The sequence below is a fragment of the Calypte anna genome, chromosome 5A, assembly GCF_003957555.1.
Source record: "Calypte anna isolate BGI_N300 chromosome 5A, bCalAnn1_v1.p, whole genome shotgun sequence".
Taxonomy (NCBI): Eukaryota; Metazoa; Chordata; class Aves; order Apodiformes; family Trochilidae; genus Calypte; species Calypte anna.
In genome coordinates, this window is record NC_044251.1 from 11,545,435 (window position 1) to 11,564,060 (window position 18,626).

At 39.3% G+C, this 18,626-nt stretch overlaps 1 protein-coding gene across 1 annotated transcript; it reads left to right on the forward strand.

The window, feature by feature from the left end:
* Window positions 1-2,704: 2,704 nt before the first annotated feature.
* Window positions 2,705-11,176, forward strand: EMC7 (ER membrane protein complex subunit 7). The gene is made up of 5 exons (XM_030452210.1): window positions 2,705-2,984; window positions 4,686-4,805; window positions 6,820-6,958; window positions 7,444-7,524; window positions 9,634-11,176. The coding sequence occupies exons 1-5, from the start codon at window positions 2,743-2,745 to the stop codon at window positions 9,784-9,786; spliced, it is 735 nt and encodes a 244-aa protein (XP_030308070.1). The 5' UTR covers window positions 2,705-2,742; the 3' UTR covers window positions 9,787-11,176.
* Window positions 11,177-18,626: the final 7,450 nt, after the last annotated feature.

An 18,626-nucleotide genomic window follows, 5' to 3' on the forward strand; every position in this document is an offset into this window, starting at 1 on the left:
CCCCCCTACCCGGCTACAACCTCCTTTCAGGGAGTTGTAGAGAGTGATGAGGTCTCCCCTGAGCCTCCTCTTCTCCAGGCTGAACAGCCCCAGCTCCCTCAGCCCTTCCTCACAGGACTTGTGCTGGATCCCTTCACAGCCTCCTTGCTCTTCTCTGGACCTGCTCCAGGACCTCCATATCCTTCCTAAACTGAGGGGCCCAGAACTGGACACAGGACTCGAGGTGTGGCCTCACCAGCACTGAGTACAGGGGCAGAATCACTTCCTTGGACCTGCTGGCGACGCTGTTCCTGATACAGGCCAGGATGCCATTGGCCTTCTTGGCTACCTGGGCACACTGCTGGCTCATGTTCAGCTTCCTGTCAATCCAGACTCCCAGGTCCCTCTCTGCCTGGCTGCTCTCAGCCACTCTGTGCCCAGCCTGGAGCTCCCCATGGGGTTGTTGTGGCCAAAGTGCAGGACCCGGCACACAAGGACAAGGACAACTTGGCCGTGTTGAACCTCATCCCATTGGAATCAGCCCAACTCTCCAGTCTGTCCAGGTCCCTCTGCAGAGCCCTCCTGCCTTCCAGCTGATCCACACTCCCCCCCAACTTAGTATTCTTCCAGAAGAAAACACTTATCATCTCCCAGGTGATGTACTAAGAAAATGAGCAGTTGGTTATACTTAATTATATTTTAATGGCTTTTTACATGGACATTCTTATTTCTTTGTTTCCATTTCTACTGCTTTTGTTTTGGGTTTTGTTCTTTTACCTGCAAGGCAAACAGTCACAGCATGATATCAAAGCTCACAAATAGCATTGTGAAATTCACTTAAATGAGATGCTGTTATAGCTCGTCTTAATTGAAAAGGCAGTTGTCATGGTTTAATGCTGGGCTGGCAATTAACTCAATGATAGATGCTCTCTATTAATCCCCCTCCCCTCCCTTATAAAGAAAGGAGAGAGAATAAGGGAGAGAGATTTATGGGTTGGTAACTAAACTACACAGCTTTAATGAACTAGTGATGACAAAAAGGAATTATTAAGTATATACAAATACACAGAAGAACGATACCATGTTCCTCCTCCCTTTCCTTCAGTAACTCTCACGTCACCACCGAGGCTGCAGGGCAGCCCTGGGAAATTCCAGGCTGGACTCCTGGAGTCAGCAGCAGTTGGGAGCTGGGAGCTGAAGGCAGGAACACAGATGGAGGCTGGCACAGATCAGGACCAAAGGAGACAAATGAATGGAATCCTCACAGGATGCCAAAATGAACAGGAGCAGGCGAGGAAGGGCTGAAGGGAAGAGTGAAGGGTAAAGGTGAAGGGCAAAGGGGTCTGACCCATGTGATCACTCAAATTTATACCATGTCTGACATGTATGGGATGGAATATTCTGGTCAATTTTGGTCATTTATCTTGCCTGCTCCTCCGTAAAGGAGGGTTACAGGTGTTGCCCCTTTAATCCCTTTCTCTTTCCAGAGCATAAGATGTTTCTCAACTGAGCAGTGGCCTTGGTTCTGCACACCAGTCTCTAGCAGTAACTATAAACATCAAGTGTTATCAGTCCTAGAAGCAGACATTGACTGAGAAACTTGCTGTTAATTTCAGCTCAAAAATACTATCATAAAAATAATTCACATCCCACTCACACAGGGTGATACACACTTTCAAAATCATGCCTAGTAAAGTACGTTTTGAATACCAGGTGATGACCAGGTTCATTATCTCTAACACAATCGTGCTTAATAAAATAATGTTTTCAGTGCGTTCAGAAAGTCAAGTGAGACACAAAAAGGAAGCAAGTGTAGCCACAACATGACAATGAGCATGTATGACAGAACATGCTGTGTGAAGAGAAAGTAAGGGAATATAGGGAATATATTACAGCCCTCTTGGTTTCTCCTGTGATTCTGTGCGTGCTCACTAAGAAACAGCTTTTCATACTATTGTGCCATCAAGTTCCAGTTACATAGCCAAACTGCTGCACCTCAAGTCATTGGCTAAAAGACAACTTTAGACATGGATTTAATACCTTTTTTGGTTTTGGTTTTTATTTTTTTTTGGGGGGGGGAGGTCGGGGGGGGGGGGTGTAAGCTTTTTGATCACTTTTTTCCTACAAAAAGTTTGATATTATTCTTTGAACAACAATTGGGTTCAACTTAAAACTGCCTTAGTTCTAAACGAACCTCTCAGTTGCTACAGAAGTTACATCCAGATTCTTCAGATTTGCATTTGTGTCCTTCCGTAATTTAAGTAGCTATTACCTTACCCCTTGATTTTACCCACAAACTGAAAAAACAAAGGATCTCTCCCTGCCCCACTCCTTCTCCCACTCCATTTCTCATCTTGGGACAAGCGATCTGTTCAACAATCGCGTAAGGGCACCGACCATCCAGGTGGAAGTGACCCTCCCCGCAGTCACAGCAAGCACCGCTCTGCACCTTCAGCACCTGTGCCACTTGCAGAGCCCCCTGCTCTGCCACCCCTGCAACACCCACAAGTGGTTTCATCCCCACCTGCCCTCTCTGCTGGGCAGGCAAGCAGCGTCCCGCCCGCGGAGCCGAACCCAACCGAACCGAACCAACTCCCGATCTCCGTCACTCCCATTCGCTGGAGCTCCTCACGTCACCCCCAGCAGGGGCCCCGCTCTCCTGTGAGCGCATGCGCGCACCCGCCCGAGCCCTGTCCGCCCGTGCGCACGCTCCAGGCCGCCCCGCCCCGCGGAGGAGGAGGAGGAGGCGGAGACTGGGGGGTGATGGCGGCGCGCAGTGGGGCGGCCTGCCTGGTGCTGCCGCTGTTGTGGCTGCTGGCGGTGCCGCTGCCCGATGGCGCCCGTGGTTCGGAGGCGGTCGGGACAACAGAGTCGCCGGGCAGCGCAGGCCCCGGGGAACGGTTTAAGATCGAGGGCCGGGCTGTGGTACCCGGGGTGAAGCCGCAGGACTGGATTGCGGGGGCCCGGGTGCTGGTGGACGGGGAGGAGCACGTCGGCTTCCTAAAGTGAGAGGCGGGCCGGGCGGGGGGGATTGGTTCCGGCGGGGAAGTAGCGGTCCCTGTCAGGGACGGGCCCTGTGCCGCCGGTGCCGCTCGGAGGGGCCCTTAGTTCCGCGCCGTAAGATGGCGGCGGGCGGGGGCAGAACGGGGCTGCTCGCGGGCCTGACCCGGTTAGAACCGCACAGCTCCGGCGAGGAACCTCTCGCCTCCGGTTTCGGCTTTGCTGGTTCCCTTGCACCTCACCTTCTGAGGTGTTAGAAAGAGCCAGGCCCGCGGTGGGTACCTGTATTGCTGTAGGCGTTGTTGTTCTCCAACCCCTGACCACATACCCGAGTTGATGAGTAAGGCTGCGGGCTTCTTAGAATCAAAAAAGCTGGAACGGAGTTTTGATTAAAACAAACAAACAAACTGTAAAACCCGAAACAAACCCAGAAAACCACAGACATTTGCAATACATTCTGGAGTACAGCGTTTATTCTCAACTCTTGTGGGTGCAAATGCTGTCCCTTCTTTTTGAAGACCCTCTCCTCAGCGAAGAGTTTACACATTCTGCAGAAGTGTTTGTGGCAGAAAGTAACAGTGAATGTTTTCCAGTACTTCTGAAATACTATTTCACTGTACCAGTAAAAGCCATTTCAAGGGTTATGGCTTCATTCCTTTACACAAAATCCTGCAAATGTGTTTGGAAGCCATTAAAAAAAACACATCAGTGTATTCAGTCTCAGTAGGTAATCAGTATAGTCAGATTTCCAGAGGATCTAGAGATACTACAGAAGCATAGAAAATGTCTTCAGAATGACAAACTAATCTTGGAGCTTCAGGAGCAGAAGCTAATTCTAAATGCTTTTCATTATGTTTAATACAGTATAATACACGGGGTTTTTAAAATAAAATGTTAAAATGAGAAATTTTATTTTAATTAAGATACACCATCTTGGAAGTACCAATCATTATACGTTATTTCTTCTTCAGTCAAAGTTGAACAAACTTTGACAACGGTGGGTAGGTTAACACAACAGAGTTTTACTCTGCAAAATATGCAGAATCTTGTCAGTGTAGCACCTGATAAGCCCATACAACCAAATTGTGGGAGCCTAGCATCATATTCAGGAGCTATTTGAATAAATATTGTGGGGTTGGTAAGCTTCCAAATTCTCCAAATGCTTGCTTGGAACTTGAGTTGTCTGAAATATGAGGAAATGGTGTTATCTAAGAGCATATAATTAATGACAGTGTAACCTAGATACCAAGCTAGTGTAATGATTATATTAATAATTTGCTATGTCTGTTTATAGCGATGTCAATTTATATTTCTATAAAGTCAAGCAATTAACATAATTTAATTTACTCAGTTTGGTAAATTACTCGTATATGTTGCACTACCATAAGCATAGCACATTTGAGCAAAAATGGTTGATTAGGATTTTTTTTGTCACTTGTAGTGAGCACAGTACTGGATGGCAGTATACATTTAGTAAGAGAAAAATGTTTTTATGGGAAAATCTTTGACATAACTGGTAATTTCCACAACTGTTGTGGCATGAATTGGTGACCTTAAGGGGTCTGTTATTACAAGCACTGAGTGATTTAAATTTTCCTCATGGTCATTATGATAATAGGAAGTGTTTCTTCTTTATAAAACATAAAGCATTCTTTTTTTGTGTTGGAGCATATTGAAATATAGTGGAACTTGCTGTTTTTTCTCAGGACAGATGGAAGTTTTGTGGTTCATGATGTACCTTCAGGTTCTTATGTAGTGGAAGTTATATCCCCTGCGCATAAATTTGAACCCGTGCGAGTTGACATAACTTCAAAAGGCAAAATGAGGTGAGACTCTTGATTTGCTTCTGTGTTAATAGATCAAGTGTGTTTGACAGCACAGTATAAGAAGTAATGAAAACAGTACTATGGATTTGGTGTTCCATTTCAGATAGTTTCAGGTTCTTTTAACAACACTTCCAGGAGCATGGTTTTTAACATTCTAAGTCGGATTTCTTTCTTCCTTTCATATATATGGCCCTCAATAAGAGGAAATGGATAAAAAGAGTCATCTTAGTTGTCCTCCTATCTAACAACGTGGTTTCCATTTAAGTGAACATGTTTATTGTTCATTTTCCTTTCTACAGGCACACATGTAGTATCTGAACTTCAAGTTTGTCTTTAGAGTATCTTGTAAAAGTTGCCATTACATTTTAGGAGTACAAACATCCACGTAAACACTGTAGCACTATTTTTAGGGAAGATGAAAAATTGAAATGTCAAAGTGAAAATAGTGCAAACAGTGTGTTTATAGTAATCATAGCACACTTTGTGCTTAGTCTAAATTTTATGAAATTTTTATTTTTATAATTTCTTAGGCAGTGTCCCATTGGCATCAACTAATACATTATAAATATGAAAGGACCTTTATGAAACAGATGCACAGTCTGTGTACAACCTCTTTGCTTAGCACAGTTTGGTATCTGAGAACTTAAGGTGACAAATCTGAAATTAAGTAAATAGCTAGAATACATCTGCAGGGCAGAGTACCAGTAGGCTTGACATCTCTACCAGTCAACCAGATAGAAACTGTAATGAGGAATACAGTTGGGATACAGATGAAAAAATGTTTCACATGGGGGAAAATGTCAACTGGGCTTTTCTCAGGAAAGTTCTGCCTTTAAAAAGTACTGAATTCTTAGGAAGAAGAAATAATTGGTAATGTACGTTTGATATTATCTACTTGAAAATCCTAAAAGGTTTTGAAGAAAATACATAGTCTCTATTCAGCCTGGAGAAAAGAAGGCTCTGGGAAGACCTTATAGTGGCCTGATAGTACATGAAGGGGCCTACAGGAAAGCTGGGGAAGGGTTTTTCACTAGAGAGGGCAGTGATAGGACAAGGGGTAATGGCTTTGAACTGGAAGAGGGTAGATTTATGTTAGACATTAGGAAAAAAAACCTTCATGGTGAAGGTAGTAAGATAAGTTGCTTAGAGAGGTTGTTGATGGCCCCCTCCCTGGAGGTGTCTAAGGCCAGGCTGGATGGAGCCTTGAGCATCCTGGTCTAGTGGGAGATGCCCCTGCCAATAGAGAGGAGCTGAAGTAGATAATCTTTGCTGTCCCTTCCAACCCAAATCATTGTAAGGTGGGAGGGAAGGACATTCTATGGATGAATATTTGGTGACAACTTCAGAAGGAATAAGTGATTTGTAGTGGACAGGAGTCATCCCTGAAGTTGCACAAGGTGGGTAAATAGTCATGGCATGAAAAATAGGTGAAGAATGACAAAATTAGATGGCAATACCATGTAACTTGAAATACTAGGCCTAAATGAAGAAAAGTAGTGAATTAATAAAGACTGAGATTCAGTATTAATAAATGCAAAGCAACGCACTTTGGAAAAATGCAGTTTTAACTTCAAACGTGAATATAACTTCATATATAAATAATTATTGTCCAGACCAAATGGTTTAGATAAGCTACACTGTACAAAGCTGTAGCTTGTCTTTAAACATTGTAGCTTTTCTGGATTGTTACCACAGTGAGAAAAAATGTTTTGCAGAAGTCACATTTGAACAAATAGTTGTGGTGCTTCTGATCTGTAGGACTGTTTTGTCTATCAGATGTTTCAGTCTGCTTAGCAGCTAGCCTGTAATAAAGGTTTAAGTGTCATTTGATTCCATAAAGTATGCTGCTAAGAGAAATTCAGTTTCTGGAAAGTGAAGCCCAGCTGACACAGCCTAGCAGATACTTTTGTTTGTAATCTATTACTAAAACTTTGATTGGAATATTATTATATAATCTTTATTTTTTGTTAAAGATTGTATTTATACTTTTAATTATTTCCATTTTGCTTATTAGAGCAAGATATGTGAATTACATCAAAACGTCTGAAGTTGTCAGGCTGCCATACCCCCTCCAGATGAAATCTTCTGGGCCTCCTTCATACTTCATAAAGAGAGAATCTTGGGGATGGACAGATTTTCTAATGAACCCTATGGTATGTAAAAGAAACACACAGATTTCTAAGGATCTCACTGTAACTGTTCTATATAACAGAATAAAATAATTGAGAAAAGATGTGCACACTTTGTTCCTCTGAGGGGACTGATGTATTTTGTTTTTCTATGACCCCCCCTTCTCTATATGTCACCTCTGTTAATATATGTCCTCTGATAATTGCCCACAGACTGATTCCCTTGAATTGATGTTGTTCTAGTAGTGTAGAGATCAACATGTTGCAACACTGTAATTATAAAATTTGAAAAGATAACCATTTACTTCAATCCAACTTTGTAATCTGGTACTTAAAACATAAATAGTTCTTATGGTTTCTCTCCTGACGTGTGGATTATTGTTACTGGTTCACTGACATAGAATGCTGTAGTTCTAGAATTTTGCTGTTCAGCTACAAGCTTTGCATCAGTATGTCTGAAAATGTCTGGAAAGGGAAATAAGTTGAAGTATTTGCTGTTTCCTGTGTAGGTGATGATGATGGTTCTTCCATTACTGATATTTGTCCTTCTGCCTAAAGTTGTCAACACCAGTGACCCTGATATGAGACGGGTAAGTATGTTCAATTGGTGCAGACAGAGAACAAAGAGAAGGAGATTTTAAGGTACAGAAAAGTAATAAAAAACAAAACTGGACTTTGAAAGAAGTCACAATGGATGTAATTTATTCAGTTAGTACAATGTTGCTGTTCTTAACAATGAATCCTAACATTTCCAACATGAATTTACTGTTAAACAGCGCAACACAGAATTACATTGTTGGGCACAGCTTTGAAAGCTTGACAGCATGAGTGGTGTTTTCCAGAGTTTCTTTAAAGTGACAGATACAAATTTTCAGTCTATTTTTCTATAAATTTCCAATGTATTTCTGCACCATGTTTAAATCTGGCACTCCATTTTTAGACATAATTTAATAAGTGCTAAGTGTGTTGAGAATAGTACAATATGAGGTTCTTTTATCCGTTAACCTAAACCACATAAGCAACAAGACTTTTAAATCCAGATGTCACAATATTGTATATGATTTGGAGTCTTAATCTAATCATTAAATCATCTGATTTGTTGTCCTTCCATCATGCAAAATGCCGAATAGCAGAAGGCTAGGACAAAATGGAGATTCAAGGTGTTTGCTAAAACTTTTCATACTTTTAGAAATGTGCCTTGTCTGTCTCGGGTGGCTGCTTTCAAGGGCTTGGTTAATTTAAACTCCTTTTGCTCTAAATGACCACTGTCTTCAGTAGTACTTTATAGGTGTCCTGAGGTGGGGTTTTTTTCTTTTTTTATAAGAAATACCAATAAAAAGCATATCAGAGCTATGTTATGCTGTTTGGCCTTTTATTTTTATTAGGAACAGGATATAAAGACATGCTAGATATCCATGGCATATTCTTCAAACCAAGCTGAGCTCAAGTGATTTTTTAAAAATCACTTACCCCCTTGTTTTTTCACTGATCTGACATTTCTTACAGAGCATCAGAACTTTGAATTATTTAGTTCTTAGGAGCTGACTGATGTGAAGAAGAAATTTCAAGTTGAAAGTATCTTGCTTATAATTTAAATTTTCTTTAAAGAGTAGGAGAAAGTAGTTTTTAAGAACTCAAATTTTAATAGCATTCTCTAGAATACTGTGCATTAAGTATCTATGCAACTTAAGTTTACTTGCATAGATACTTCCTGCTTGTGGAAGGTATGGAGCTTGTATCACATTTTTCAAGGTAGTTTGCTCTTTATGGAATCAGCACAGCACTAATTTATCTAGAAACTTAATGATCTCGTAACTGTGCTTGTTGAAGAGGCATGAAGTACAGATGCAGCATTAGATGCAAGAACAACAAAGGCTAACATAGCTTTTGCTTTCTGTGTACCTTGGAAACAGTTAAAGCTGTATTGATCTGAATAGTAACTAGAAAAGCAAGGTGATAACCCTACATTAAATTGGCAATTACTGTAAGTGTTATCACGCTGTCAATGTGGAGTTCAGCTGTTGTATTTATTAAAATGCTTCAGGTTTGGCTTGGTTTTAAACTGCTCATTCATTTCCTAGAGCCACTGTGCAAAACTTTTTAAGTTACATTAAGCATAGCCAGATATGTGGTCTCATTAAATTCCTTTCTTTCATGAAAAAAAGAACACTTAGCTGCTGTACTCTAATAGCTTACAAAGTAGTACTCTAATTGTTACAAAGTAGGGCAATAAAAATATCTCATTCCTTCCAAACTTTATATAAGTAAATAATACTAAGCTGAATAATAATACTAAACTGAAAACACAGAAGTATGTGAAACAGATCTGAACACAGATCTGAAAATCTAAACAAAAGCCTAAAGCTTGAAATTGAGAAAAGTAATGCTGAAAATAAGTTAACAATCTTTTTAGAATTTTTTTTTTAATCAGGTGGTTGCCCTGTAAGACTGCTTAAGACATGGTTACTTTTATCCATATACAAGTGCTTTTAGTTTTGGGGTTTTATGTTTCTGTGTGTAGCTGGGCATTGTTTGTGGTTGCATAAAAATAAGTAGCAATATGTACCTTGGAGAACTACAAATAGTAAACTAGTGTTTGGGAAATTCTTGACATTTTCCTGATGCAATGTTTCAACTGATGAAATAGAAACAGCCATAATTGTTATGTTCCAGTAAGGTTATCTGATCTCTACATGCAGGAAATGGAGCAGTCAATGAACATGCTGAATTCCAACCACGAGCTGCCAGATGTCTCTGAATTCATGACAAGACTTTTCTCCTCAAAATCTTCCAGCAAGTCTGGTAGTAGCAGCAGTAAAGCAGGGAAAAGTAGTTCTGGAAAAAGGAGGTAGTTAAGTCTTCCTCCTAAGTCTGAGTTTGCACAACTGTTTGTTATGTGGTATCATGTTTATTTGTCTTGAAAGATCAAAAAGTCACTACTGTAAACATAAATCAGGCACAAAATACAGTATGCTACAACTGTGGCATGTAGCTTTTTTTTTAGTCTATATAAGCTGTTTTGTACTTGACATTAAGCAAAAGAGGACATAGCTTCAATACTGTATCTGTATAAAGTTATTGATAATACATAATTATATTCTGTAGAGAATTACTATAAATTATATGATATGCTAAATAGTAATAAATGTCTTAATCATAAGACAGTGTATACAAAAATTTCAAAGGTGATAGAAGTGGAGTTAAATCTCAAGAGGTTTGGTGTTTTATGCTTGCTTTTGAGTTCTGAAATGAATAATCTCCCTTTCAGGTTTGAGTCACGGCTTTCCTGAGTGATTTGCTATATCAGCTTCTCATGTGTTTCATACAAAATAATTTTATTTTGCATTGTTTGCTGTTTATACACTTTAGTTCAACTTTCCATTTCTTACTGTCTAGTTATATTCTTACCTACTTTCTGCTGAAATCTCTTTGTGGAGGGAGAAGGCAAGGCATCCTGCATCAGAAAGTCTTTCAAGCTATGCTATTTTAATTATGAATCCGAGGTACCTGTATAACATACCAATGTAAGATCTGATTATTTTGGATCTTTCCTTTCTAAAACACATGTATCACCTCTGCAACGTTTTGGGTTCTTCCTCTTTTCTGTATGCTGTGCATTTATCTTATCAGTGATATGACTGAGGCCAAATGCAGAACAAAATTTTTAAAATGAAAGAAAAAACCTAGAAGCATACTAAGAAGGTAAATCCACTCATCCTTTAAGTTAATGTTTAAAGTGTATGGCTATATCTAGGTTAAGTCAGCAGCAAATCTTTGTTCTTCGAGCATGCCTGTGTGTCTGTACTTCAGTATCTTTCCAAGCAACTCAGTAACTTCAGAGGAAAGTTTTTCCACTACATGAATATTTGCAAATTAAAATTACAGCAATACCTGCCAAATTCCATTACCAACTGTCTGTACATTATTTTTAGCATAAATGCTGTTCTTTTACACTTCTACAGTTGCTAACTTCTTAGGTAATCATGTCATGCAGTATAGGTAATGTATATCTGATTCAAAAAATAGTATTTAACATTCAACCACAGGACATCTGCAGAAAAATCAATTCTAATGCATTTGCTTGTTCTGCCACACACTTGGGGGAGCTATACATTGTCTTAAAGTACATAGTTAAAAGCATGCTCTGAAACATAAAAGCTGCAAGAGACTAAGAACTTGTTCATGGGATGGAATCAACTTTTATTGTGTTAGAGAAGAAATAAACTTTTGGTTTTTTGACAACGAAAGATTTCAGTCTTTGCAAAGTAAGCTGCACACTTTTGGTCTTGTTTTTGCTTTGTTTGAATGGTCTTCTTGCATATTTAATAAAATATACCCAATAGAGACAAGAGGATATTTGAATATCCTTGCTGGAAGGATTTGCTGAAATCAATGTCAAGTTGCCCTTGTAGTAAAAAATAACAAAAACTCTTTTAGCAGCATCTTACTGAGAAACTCATAGGAAAACCAGGAAGCAGTTCTTTGAAGAAGGAGCAATTAGCTTTGTTACTATGCTGGTCTGGAAGTACAAGCCATGAGTTGCTTTTGTTTAACAATAATTGGAATGCCAAATTGCATTAACTTGTTTTCGGTAATTAATTAAATATTGATGCATTTTTCCTTGCTACAAAGGTAAGAAAAGCAGTATTTCTGCTTTCTTTCATTGTGTCTGTTCAAATTCTTGATCTATCTTTAAGGGAGAATGGAGAATTCAGGTTATGAAAAGATGAAAGTCTTCTAACAAATAGTTCAGAGTACAAAAAAATGACAGGAATTGTAAGGATCCTGATAAAACTTTGGAAAGAGCATATGAAATATTCAATATTCTTCTTTTCCTTAGAATAGATATATTGCAGTCCAGGCAATCTCTTTGTGCATCAGGATCAGAAGCAATGTGCCTCTCTCCTGACTTCCTTAACAAAAAACTCTGCTGCACCTCCAGAAACCTGTTATCTGAATACAAGCCTTAAAATCTTGTTACTTAATGTTATTCCCTCAGTCATGCACATTTTTCCTCTCCCTTTCAGACACCTGTATGATAATTTGTAGAAGTGTATTGGCTTGCTGCAGGGCAAATGCTAGTTACAATGGTACCAACTTTCTATTATTGAGAGTTGGAATCTGTTTGTCAAGTCAGAGAAGAGGTTCTAGCTGTTGTGCCTTGGTCACTTAAGGTCACTTGGTCACTTAAAGTTTGTAACTATTTTTTTGGCTATCATAAATGCTACTTGACATAGCTTACAGCTTTCCTGTGGCAGTTGCTGGTATAATGCAAGGTTGTCTTTTTTGAGGAAGTAAATGCTGTAATTCAGTTTTAATTCTTTGTTCTTAGAAGGCAGACTTCTAAAAATGTTTAAATGTGTTAGGTCTGACATCTCTATTTCCTCCCAGAAAACCTTTTAGGGAGACTGCATGGGGGTTGGATTAGATGACCTGTAAAGTTCCCTCCCAACCCAGTGCATTCTGTGATTGTCTAATGTAAGGCAGACAGTAAGTTGAAGCAGTGATACCTGAGAAGAGAAATTGAAGATGTACAGAATTTGCCTGGACTATGGACAAGCTGATTTCTTCATTGCCAAAAGGAGCAAGACTTCTCCCTCAGCTTTCAGTTTGGACGGGGTAATCCTGCTATGCATGAAAGTTTTGGTACTTCTCAGGCTTTGCCACTCACTGACTTGTCCATCTTTCTGCTGGATTTCTCTTATGTTTTAGCTAAATCAGCTCACAGAAGGATCAAAGAAATACCAGAGCCAGAAGACTGACAAACACGATGCATGCAGTCAGAAGCAGGAACTGTACTCTGGTTTTTGGCAGCAAGTATTAGCAATACAATCAGCTCAGTGAATATTAATGATCTGTAGTCTAAGAATTCATTTAGCCATGTTCTGAATGAGTGGGCGACTGAGTTTGTGACAGGCTGTGTGGAAGGGAGGCATATTTTTCTGAAGTCTGTTTAAACTATTAGTCATTTAAGATGGCCAGGAAGGCGTTTAAGACAGTTTGAAATAATTTTATGCAAGTTGCTTCCATCCTTCTCTTGTAAGGAAGAAATGTACAGATACCTCACCTCACTGTTTTGAACAAAGAAAATATTTGTGGGCTCTCTTTGTCTTCCTGATGAATTGTGGATGATAATGGCTCTAAATGGGGTGTGTATAACTTCAGAGAGAGGCTGGCTTCTGGTTAAGATTTGTATTTGTGAAGAGGATTTAATACTGTAGAATCAAGTTCTTGATGCAAGTGTCAGGCTGTGTGCAAATCACTTGTTACTTCTCTTTCAGTTTCTTGCATATGAAGAATGAGAAGATCGTCTCACAGAAGTAATTGCAAGGATAAATTCAGTAATGAATATTGAGTACTTGAATAGTATGGCTCTGAGCTTACTGAAGAAAATTCAGTAAGTAATCTTCTTGAAGAGCACCTTTATTAAGCATTTATATGTAGTTCTTGATACATATTAGTTATAGCAACCCGTTTAAGTAACCACATGTCAAGATTTCCAAAGAAGTCTAGGCAATTCAAAGACATATTCTTTTCCAGTTTAGCAAAAAGTCTATTCAATCTCTTAAGATCTATTTAAGCACTTCCATTTGGGTGTTAATGGACTGTTAACTGCATAAAGGCTGTGGGATCAGGAGCTCAAAGAGGGCAAGGGTTTTTTACATTTTGATCAAAGGATCCTATTTTTACAGTTAACAGTGACAGCCATACCTTAAGGTACTAAAATTATTTCACTTTCATTTTTAAGACAAAAACGTCTGAGCATCACTGCTGCTATTGAGAGCAGATAGTGAATTTGTATTCCTATGATTTTATTTCTAGTTGAAACTTAGTTCTTTTAGAAAAGTAATATGAAATATAAATAATTATAAATCTGTAGTGTCAATGCATGTTTTTCATTCTCATGTGTCAGAATGAAATGTGGATTTATATGCCTATTTATTATGCATATTCAAAGAACTAAAGGAGAATAGAATTGTTTCCAGCTAGTGTTGATTAGCTAAGGAATACAGAAAGGAATTGAAGTTTTAACTTCAGATCAGTGGGAGAGGAGATTTACTGAAGAAAAAACGTTGAAAGATGAAAAAAGAACACATTTGCACATTTTAGAGCAGGCAAAGCACAAGGTGCACCTGTGGTGTTCAGGGCTTTGGAAGGATTCTGTTTGGTGAGCTTAGTTGTGATCTGTCTCTCCAAAGGTTAGTTAGTGAACAGGGAACTGGCACTGAGGCCAGCCTGCCTGGAGCAACTACTCTGCTCTCCAAAACAGAATGCACAGACAACAACAAGACAGGAGTCAACAGGAGTTGTTTCTTGCCCATGCAAACTTCTCTGCCATAGCCCAGAATGCTTGGGAGTGGAGGAAAAGTGTTGTTATTTAGCATATCCAAAGGTGTCTTTGACAACTACTGCACAAGCTTAATTCTATGGATCAGCAGATTCCCATGTCCTTTTTCTGGCAGTGTTTCATTTCTTAAGATACTTGAAGCTACACATGATTGAAAGCAGAAAATTTGGAGAAAGGCCCTAAGGGTAATATAAGGACATGAAAAGACTGAAGAAATTTTAAGGCATTCTGTCATGGCAAGTTTTGACCCAAATATTAAGATTTGCAAAAAATAACTTTAAAAAACTGTAGATGAAAAATGTTTCCTTAGTGTTCTATAGAACATTTCTTAATGTTCACTCTTCTAGGTGATTGTAACATTGGCAGTAGTGCTGGAATATCTGGACAAATGATTATAGGAGAGCAAATGAAGATATCTGACCGGTTCATGACTCACACTTATCTATATGTCCAAACTGTAGTTTCAGCTCTTAGGAGGGCACTGATTGCTGCAGGAAGCTGAACATGAGCCAGCAGTGTGCCCAGGTGGCCAAGAAGGCCAATGGCATCCTGGCCTGTGTCAGGAAGAGCGTGGCCAGCAGGTCCAGGGAAGTGATTCTGCCCCTGTACTCAATGCTGGTGAGGCCACACCTCGAGTACTGTGTCCAGTTCTGGGCCCCTCAGTTCAGGAAGGATATTGAGGTCCTGGAGCGGGTCCAAAGGAGGGCAACCAGGCTGGTGAAGGGACTCGAGCACAGACCCTATGAGGAGAGGCTGAGGGAGCTGGGGCTGTTCAGCCTGGAGAAGAGGAGGCTCAGAGACCTCATCACTCTCTACAACTCCCTGAAAGGAGGTTGGAGCCAGGTGGGGGTTGGTCTCTTTTCCCAGGCAACTCTCAGCAAGACAAGAGGGCATGGTCTCAAGTTGTGCTGGAGGAGGTTTAGGTTGGACATTAGAAAGAATTTCTTTACCGAGAGGGTGATCAGGCATTGGAATGGGCTGCCCCGGGAAGTAGTGGATTCTCTGTCCCTGGAGATACTTAAAAAGAGACTGGACGTGGCACTCAGTGCCATGATCTAGTAACTGCAGCAGTAGTGGATCAAGGGTTGGACTTGATGATCTCTGAGGTCCCTTCCAACCCAGCCAATTCTATGATTCTATGATTTACCTATTACCCAGATCTCTTTCCAGCTGGGTAAGATGAGGTTTAGTCTAAGTCTTTTCCCTGGTCTCTACAGAAAAACTGACCACCCATTTAAGGCTCTCCCTTTAATGGTACTATCAAGCCACCAAGCAATCCACCCTTCCCCCAGTGTTAGTGCAGGCTTCATTCTGAGTGGTAATCTGCCAATGGACTGACTAGAAGTAAAACACCTAATAACACTTTTCATTAAGCAAGCAGTATAAATTTTGAAAAGACAAAAAAGCCCCAAGCAAACCAACCAACCAAACCAAAAAACACCAAAAAAAAACCCCCAAAAAAACCCAACCAAAAACCCCCAAACATTTTCAGAGTTTCAAAAAGGTTCATTCACCATTGCAGTGTCTGTAAAGGCAGGACTCTAGATCTTAATGACTATTTTGAACTTGACAGTGTGTAACAGCTGGTTATTCAGACCATAAAATAACATTCCGGAACAAAACTGTAGGAATATTATTGAGTTTTAGTCAATTTACCAGGTTAAGCTACTGAAAGCCTCGCAATCACAAATAGGTTGGGTGCTGTTTTGGGGTTTTGTATTATTGTTTCTGTTCTTTCAAAATCCATAAAGGATTAGGAATCCTCTATCCTAATAATAATTGATTCTTTGGAAAAGCCATCGACTTTTAAAATTACCAGGCTATTTCTTCAAATTATGCTGGCAGTGACTCTTGTGTAATACTTTGTTTCCCATAAGGCTATGAAGATTTAATGACAAGATAAATTTCTTTGCAAGTGGAGCTTAGCTAGTTAGCACTTTTATTGGTGGTGCACAAAACCAGATTACAGTTGAGCTGGTTTTATGGAGTATTTGGTTCTGCGTGCATGATAGGAATAAAAAATTGTTGAAAGACTGTCGTTCACTTAAGGGCAAATGGTAGTGAATATACAACAAAGAAAACCTTTTATGGCATTTTTCGACAAAAACTATTTTGAACTGATTCTTAAAAGTTGAATAAAACCATAATGAAGTAATATAAAAGGCAGTGAAACTGAAAAAAAGAGCAAGTAAAAAAATAAAAAGTTTTTTAGAGGAATATTTTGTGATAGAAATATTAGAATGTTGTCCTCAGAAGCTCTGTGTTCTTCTAGGATCTCGCTGTTATGATGCACACAGGGGGACCATTTCCCTTTGTGTTCAAGAATGAACACAAGGGACACCCAAGCTCATAGCCTGGTGTGCAAGGCACAGAACTGCTGTTTGCCATGCAGATGCAAGGGGAATCCAGTTAAATACACAGAGAATAATAATACAGTAATTCCCATTACTGGAATCAGAACAGAGTAACTAATTTTGGGGAGTGGAGTGTTAGTGTTCCAACCAGCTTGTTTTCTGAACCATCCATGCAGTTCAGATTGCTTCAGCTTGGTAGATAGAAAGTGTATACATTGTATTATTAAAATTTAATTTCTTGACTGTGGTAGTGGAACACCCTGAGGGGAACAAGTATCTATAGAAATTGGAGATCAAGATTAAGTCACCTAATGAGGCTGTGTTTTCTTAAAAAGAGGAGGAGCTCAGATGAGAGATGGAGCAGTTACTAGAAGGTTCTTCATATGGTCCTTTCTGAAAATACTATTTCTACCTGTAGCTTTGTAAGGGTCCCCTACACGTCTGGCATGTGAATCTATAGATGGTTGGTAGAGATTCCTTGAGAAAGCTTGTAATCTTCTCATACTGGGATTTTAATTATAGCATTGGTACTCTTGGTACCTCTTTTCGTTTGTTTTCCTGCTAATTCTTTTCAAAAACACAAGAGGTTTTTTTCACTTCTTTTTGGCCTTTGTTTTTATAAGGACTATGAAGCTCTTGTTGAAATTGCTTTAGCAAAGTATATTCAGCTGGTTCTGGCAGAAATAATGGTATCCATCACTTGTGCTTTCAAGTGTTTCAGTGGTAGCAACCAATTATTTCTATCACCAGGTAGCTAGCTAATGGTGGAGAGGTCATATGTCCTAGAAAGCTCTGATTGAATTTCTGTGCTTTCTTTATAATATATTTGAGGCTTATTTCAATGAGGTTTTTTCAAACCTTTTAAGTGTACCCTGAGGAGGGTATCAGAAAGATAAAGTCAAACACGGTTCACTGAAAATGCAAGAGTTTAACAAAATGCATTGTTTACAGTTTTTCCTTTGGTGGAAAAAAAAATGATAAAAAAAATGTCCAGAGGGTCTGGGTAGCTCCTCATGAAAAATGTCAGCTTAAATCCAGCACTTACACAGAAGGTCACCTGCTGCTCTCAGTCCACTGCATTCATATCACAGAGGAAAGGAACATGCTTGAAGAATTCTGCATCTTTCAATCTTATATTTGTATTACAAAAATTTGCATGCTCTCCTTTATACATTAAAGTGCATTATAGCTATTTATACACCTTTTTATTATGATATACTAAACTCCTGCTCTTGTCATTAAGTGCCTTTATAGTTTTGCAATAACCTTATTAACCTTTTTTAATCTTCTGTACATGGTTCAAATTTGATAGCCTATTTGTAAACTTGATAAACTGCCACATTCTCAAATGTGCTTCTTTGTAAGAAGTAATGCCAGCTAGAAAGACTTAAATTTAACTTAATTTAGGCACTGTTTGTTGGGTTTTTTTCTTTATATGGTGCTCACATTGCCTACTCCTAATTTATTTTTCATACTGTACATATAGTTTGTGTTTACATACTTTTACTGCCTAATATTTTTTTTTATGTTCCAGGTTAGGAATTTGAATAAGCAGGTGTTTCTGCACCAGCAGTGCATTACTGAGAATATTAATACAATTTATCAACACAAGTCCAGACCATGAAATGAGCTGTTCTGTGTTTGCTATTTTTAGCAGTGCTTTGTTGCTTCAGTTAGCTCCTTTATGAGCAAAATGTAGACCAAAATTACCAGTGCAGCCAGACTATGGAAGTGCCTGTGGAAAAATATGTAAAGGCACCTGCTGATCTTGCACTGCTATACAGTGTTACTTTTGGGGAAGTTTAGTATTCTTTCTCCATCCAGTGGAAGGGGCCTCAGCTGTTAAACACAACCACAGATAGTGCCCTCTGAGTGACCATCATCTGTGGAATACATAAAATGCAGTAGTCAGGAGGGGTCATTAGGCTAAACAAACTGATGCAAATGTAAATAATCAACAGTTTAAACCATGACCCTGATACCCTGTTTA

What these genes read in the sequence shown, in the direction of transcription:
- EMC7 (XM_030452210.1), top strand. Translation starts at nt 2,743, where the DNA reads ATGGCGGCGCGCAGTGGGGCGGCCTGCCTGGTGCTGCCGCTGTTGTGG. An exon ending in GAGCACGTCGGCTTCCTAAA is followed by an intron (nt 2,985 to 4,685) that starts GTGAGAGGCGGG and finishes GTTTTTTCTCAG; the next exon opens with GACAGATGGAAGTTTTGTGG. An exon ending in ATTTTCTAATGAACCCTATG is followed by an intron (nt 6,959 to 7,443) that starts GTATGTAAAAGA and finishes TTTCCTGTGTAG; the next exon opens with GTGATGATGATGGTTCTTCC.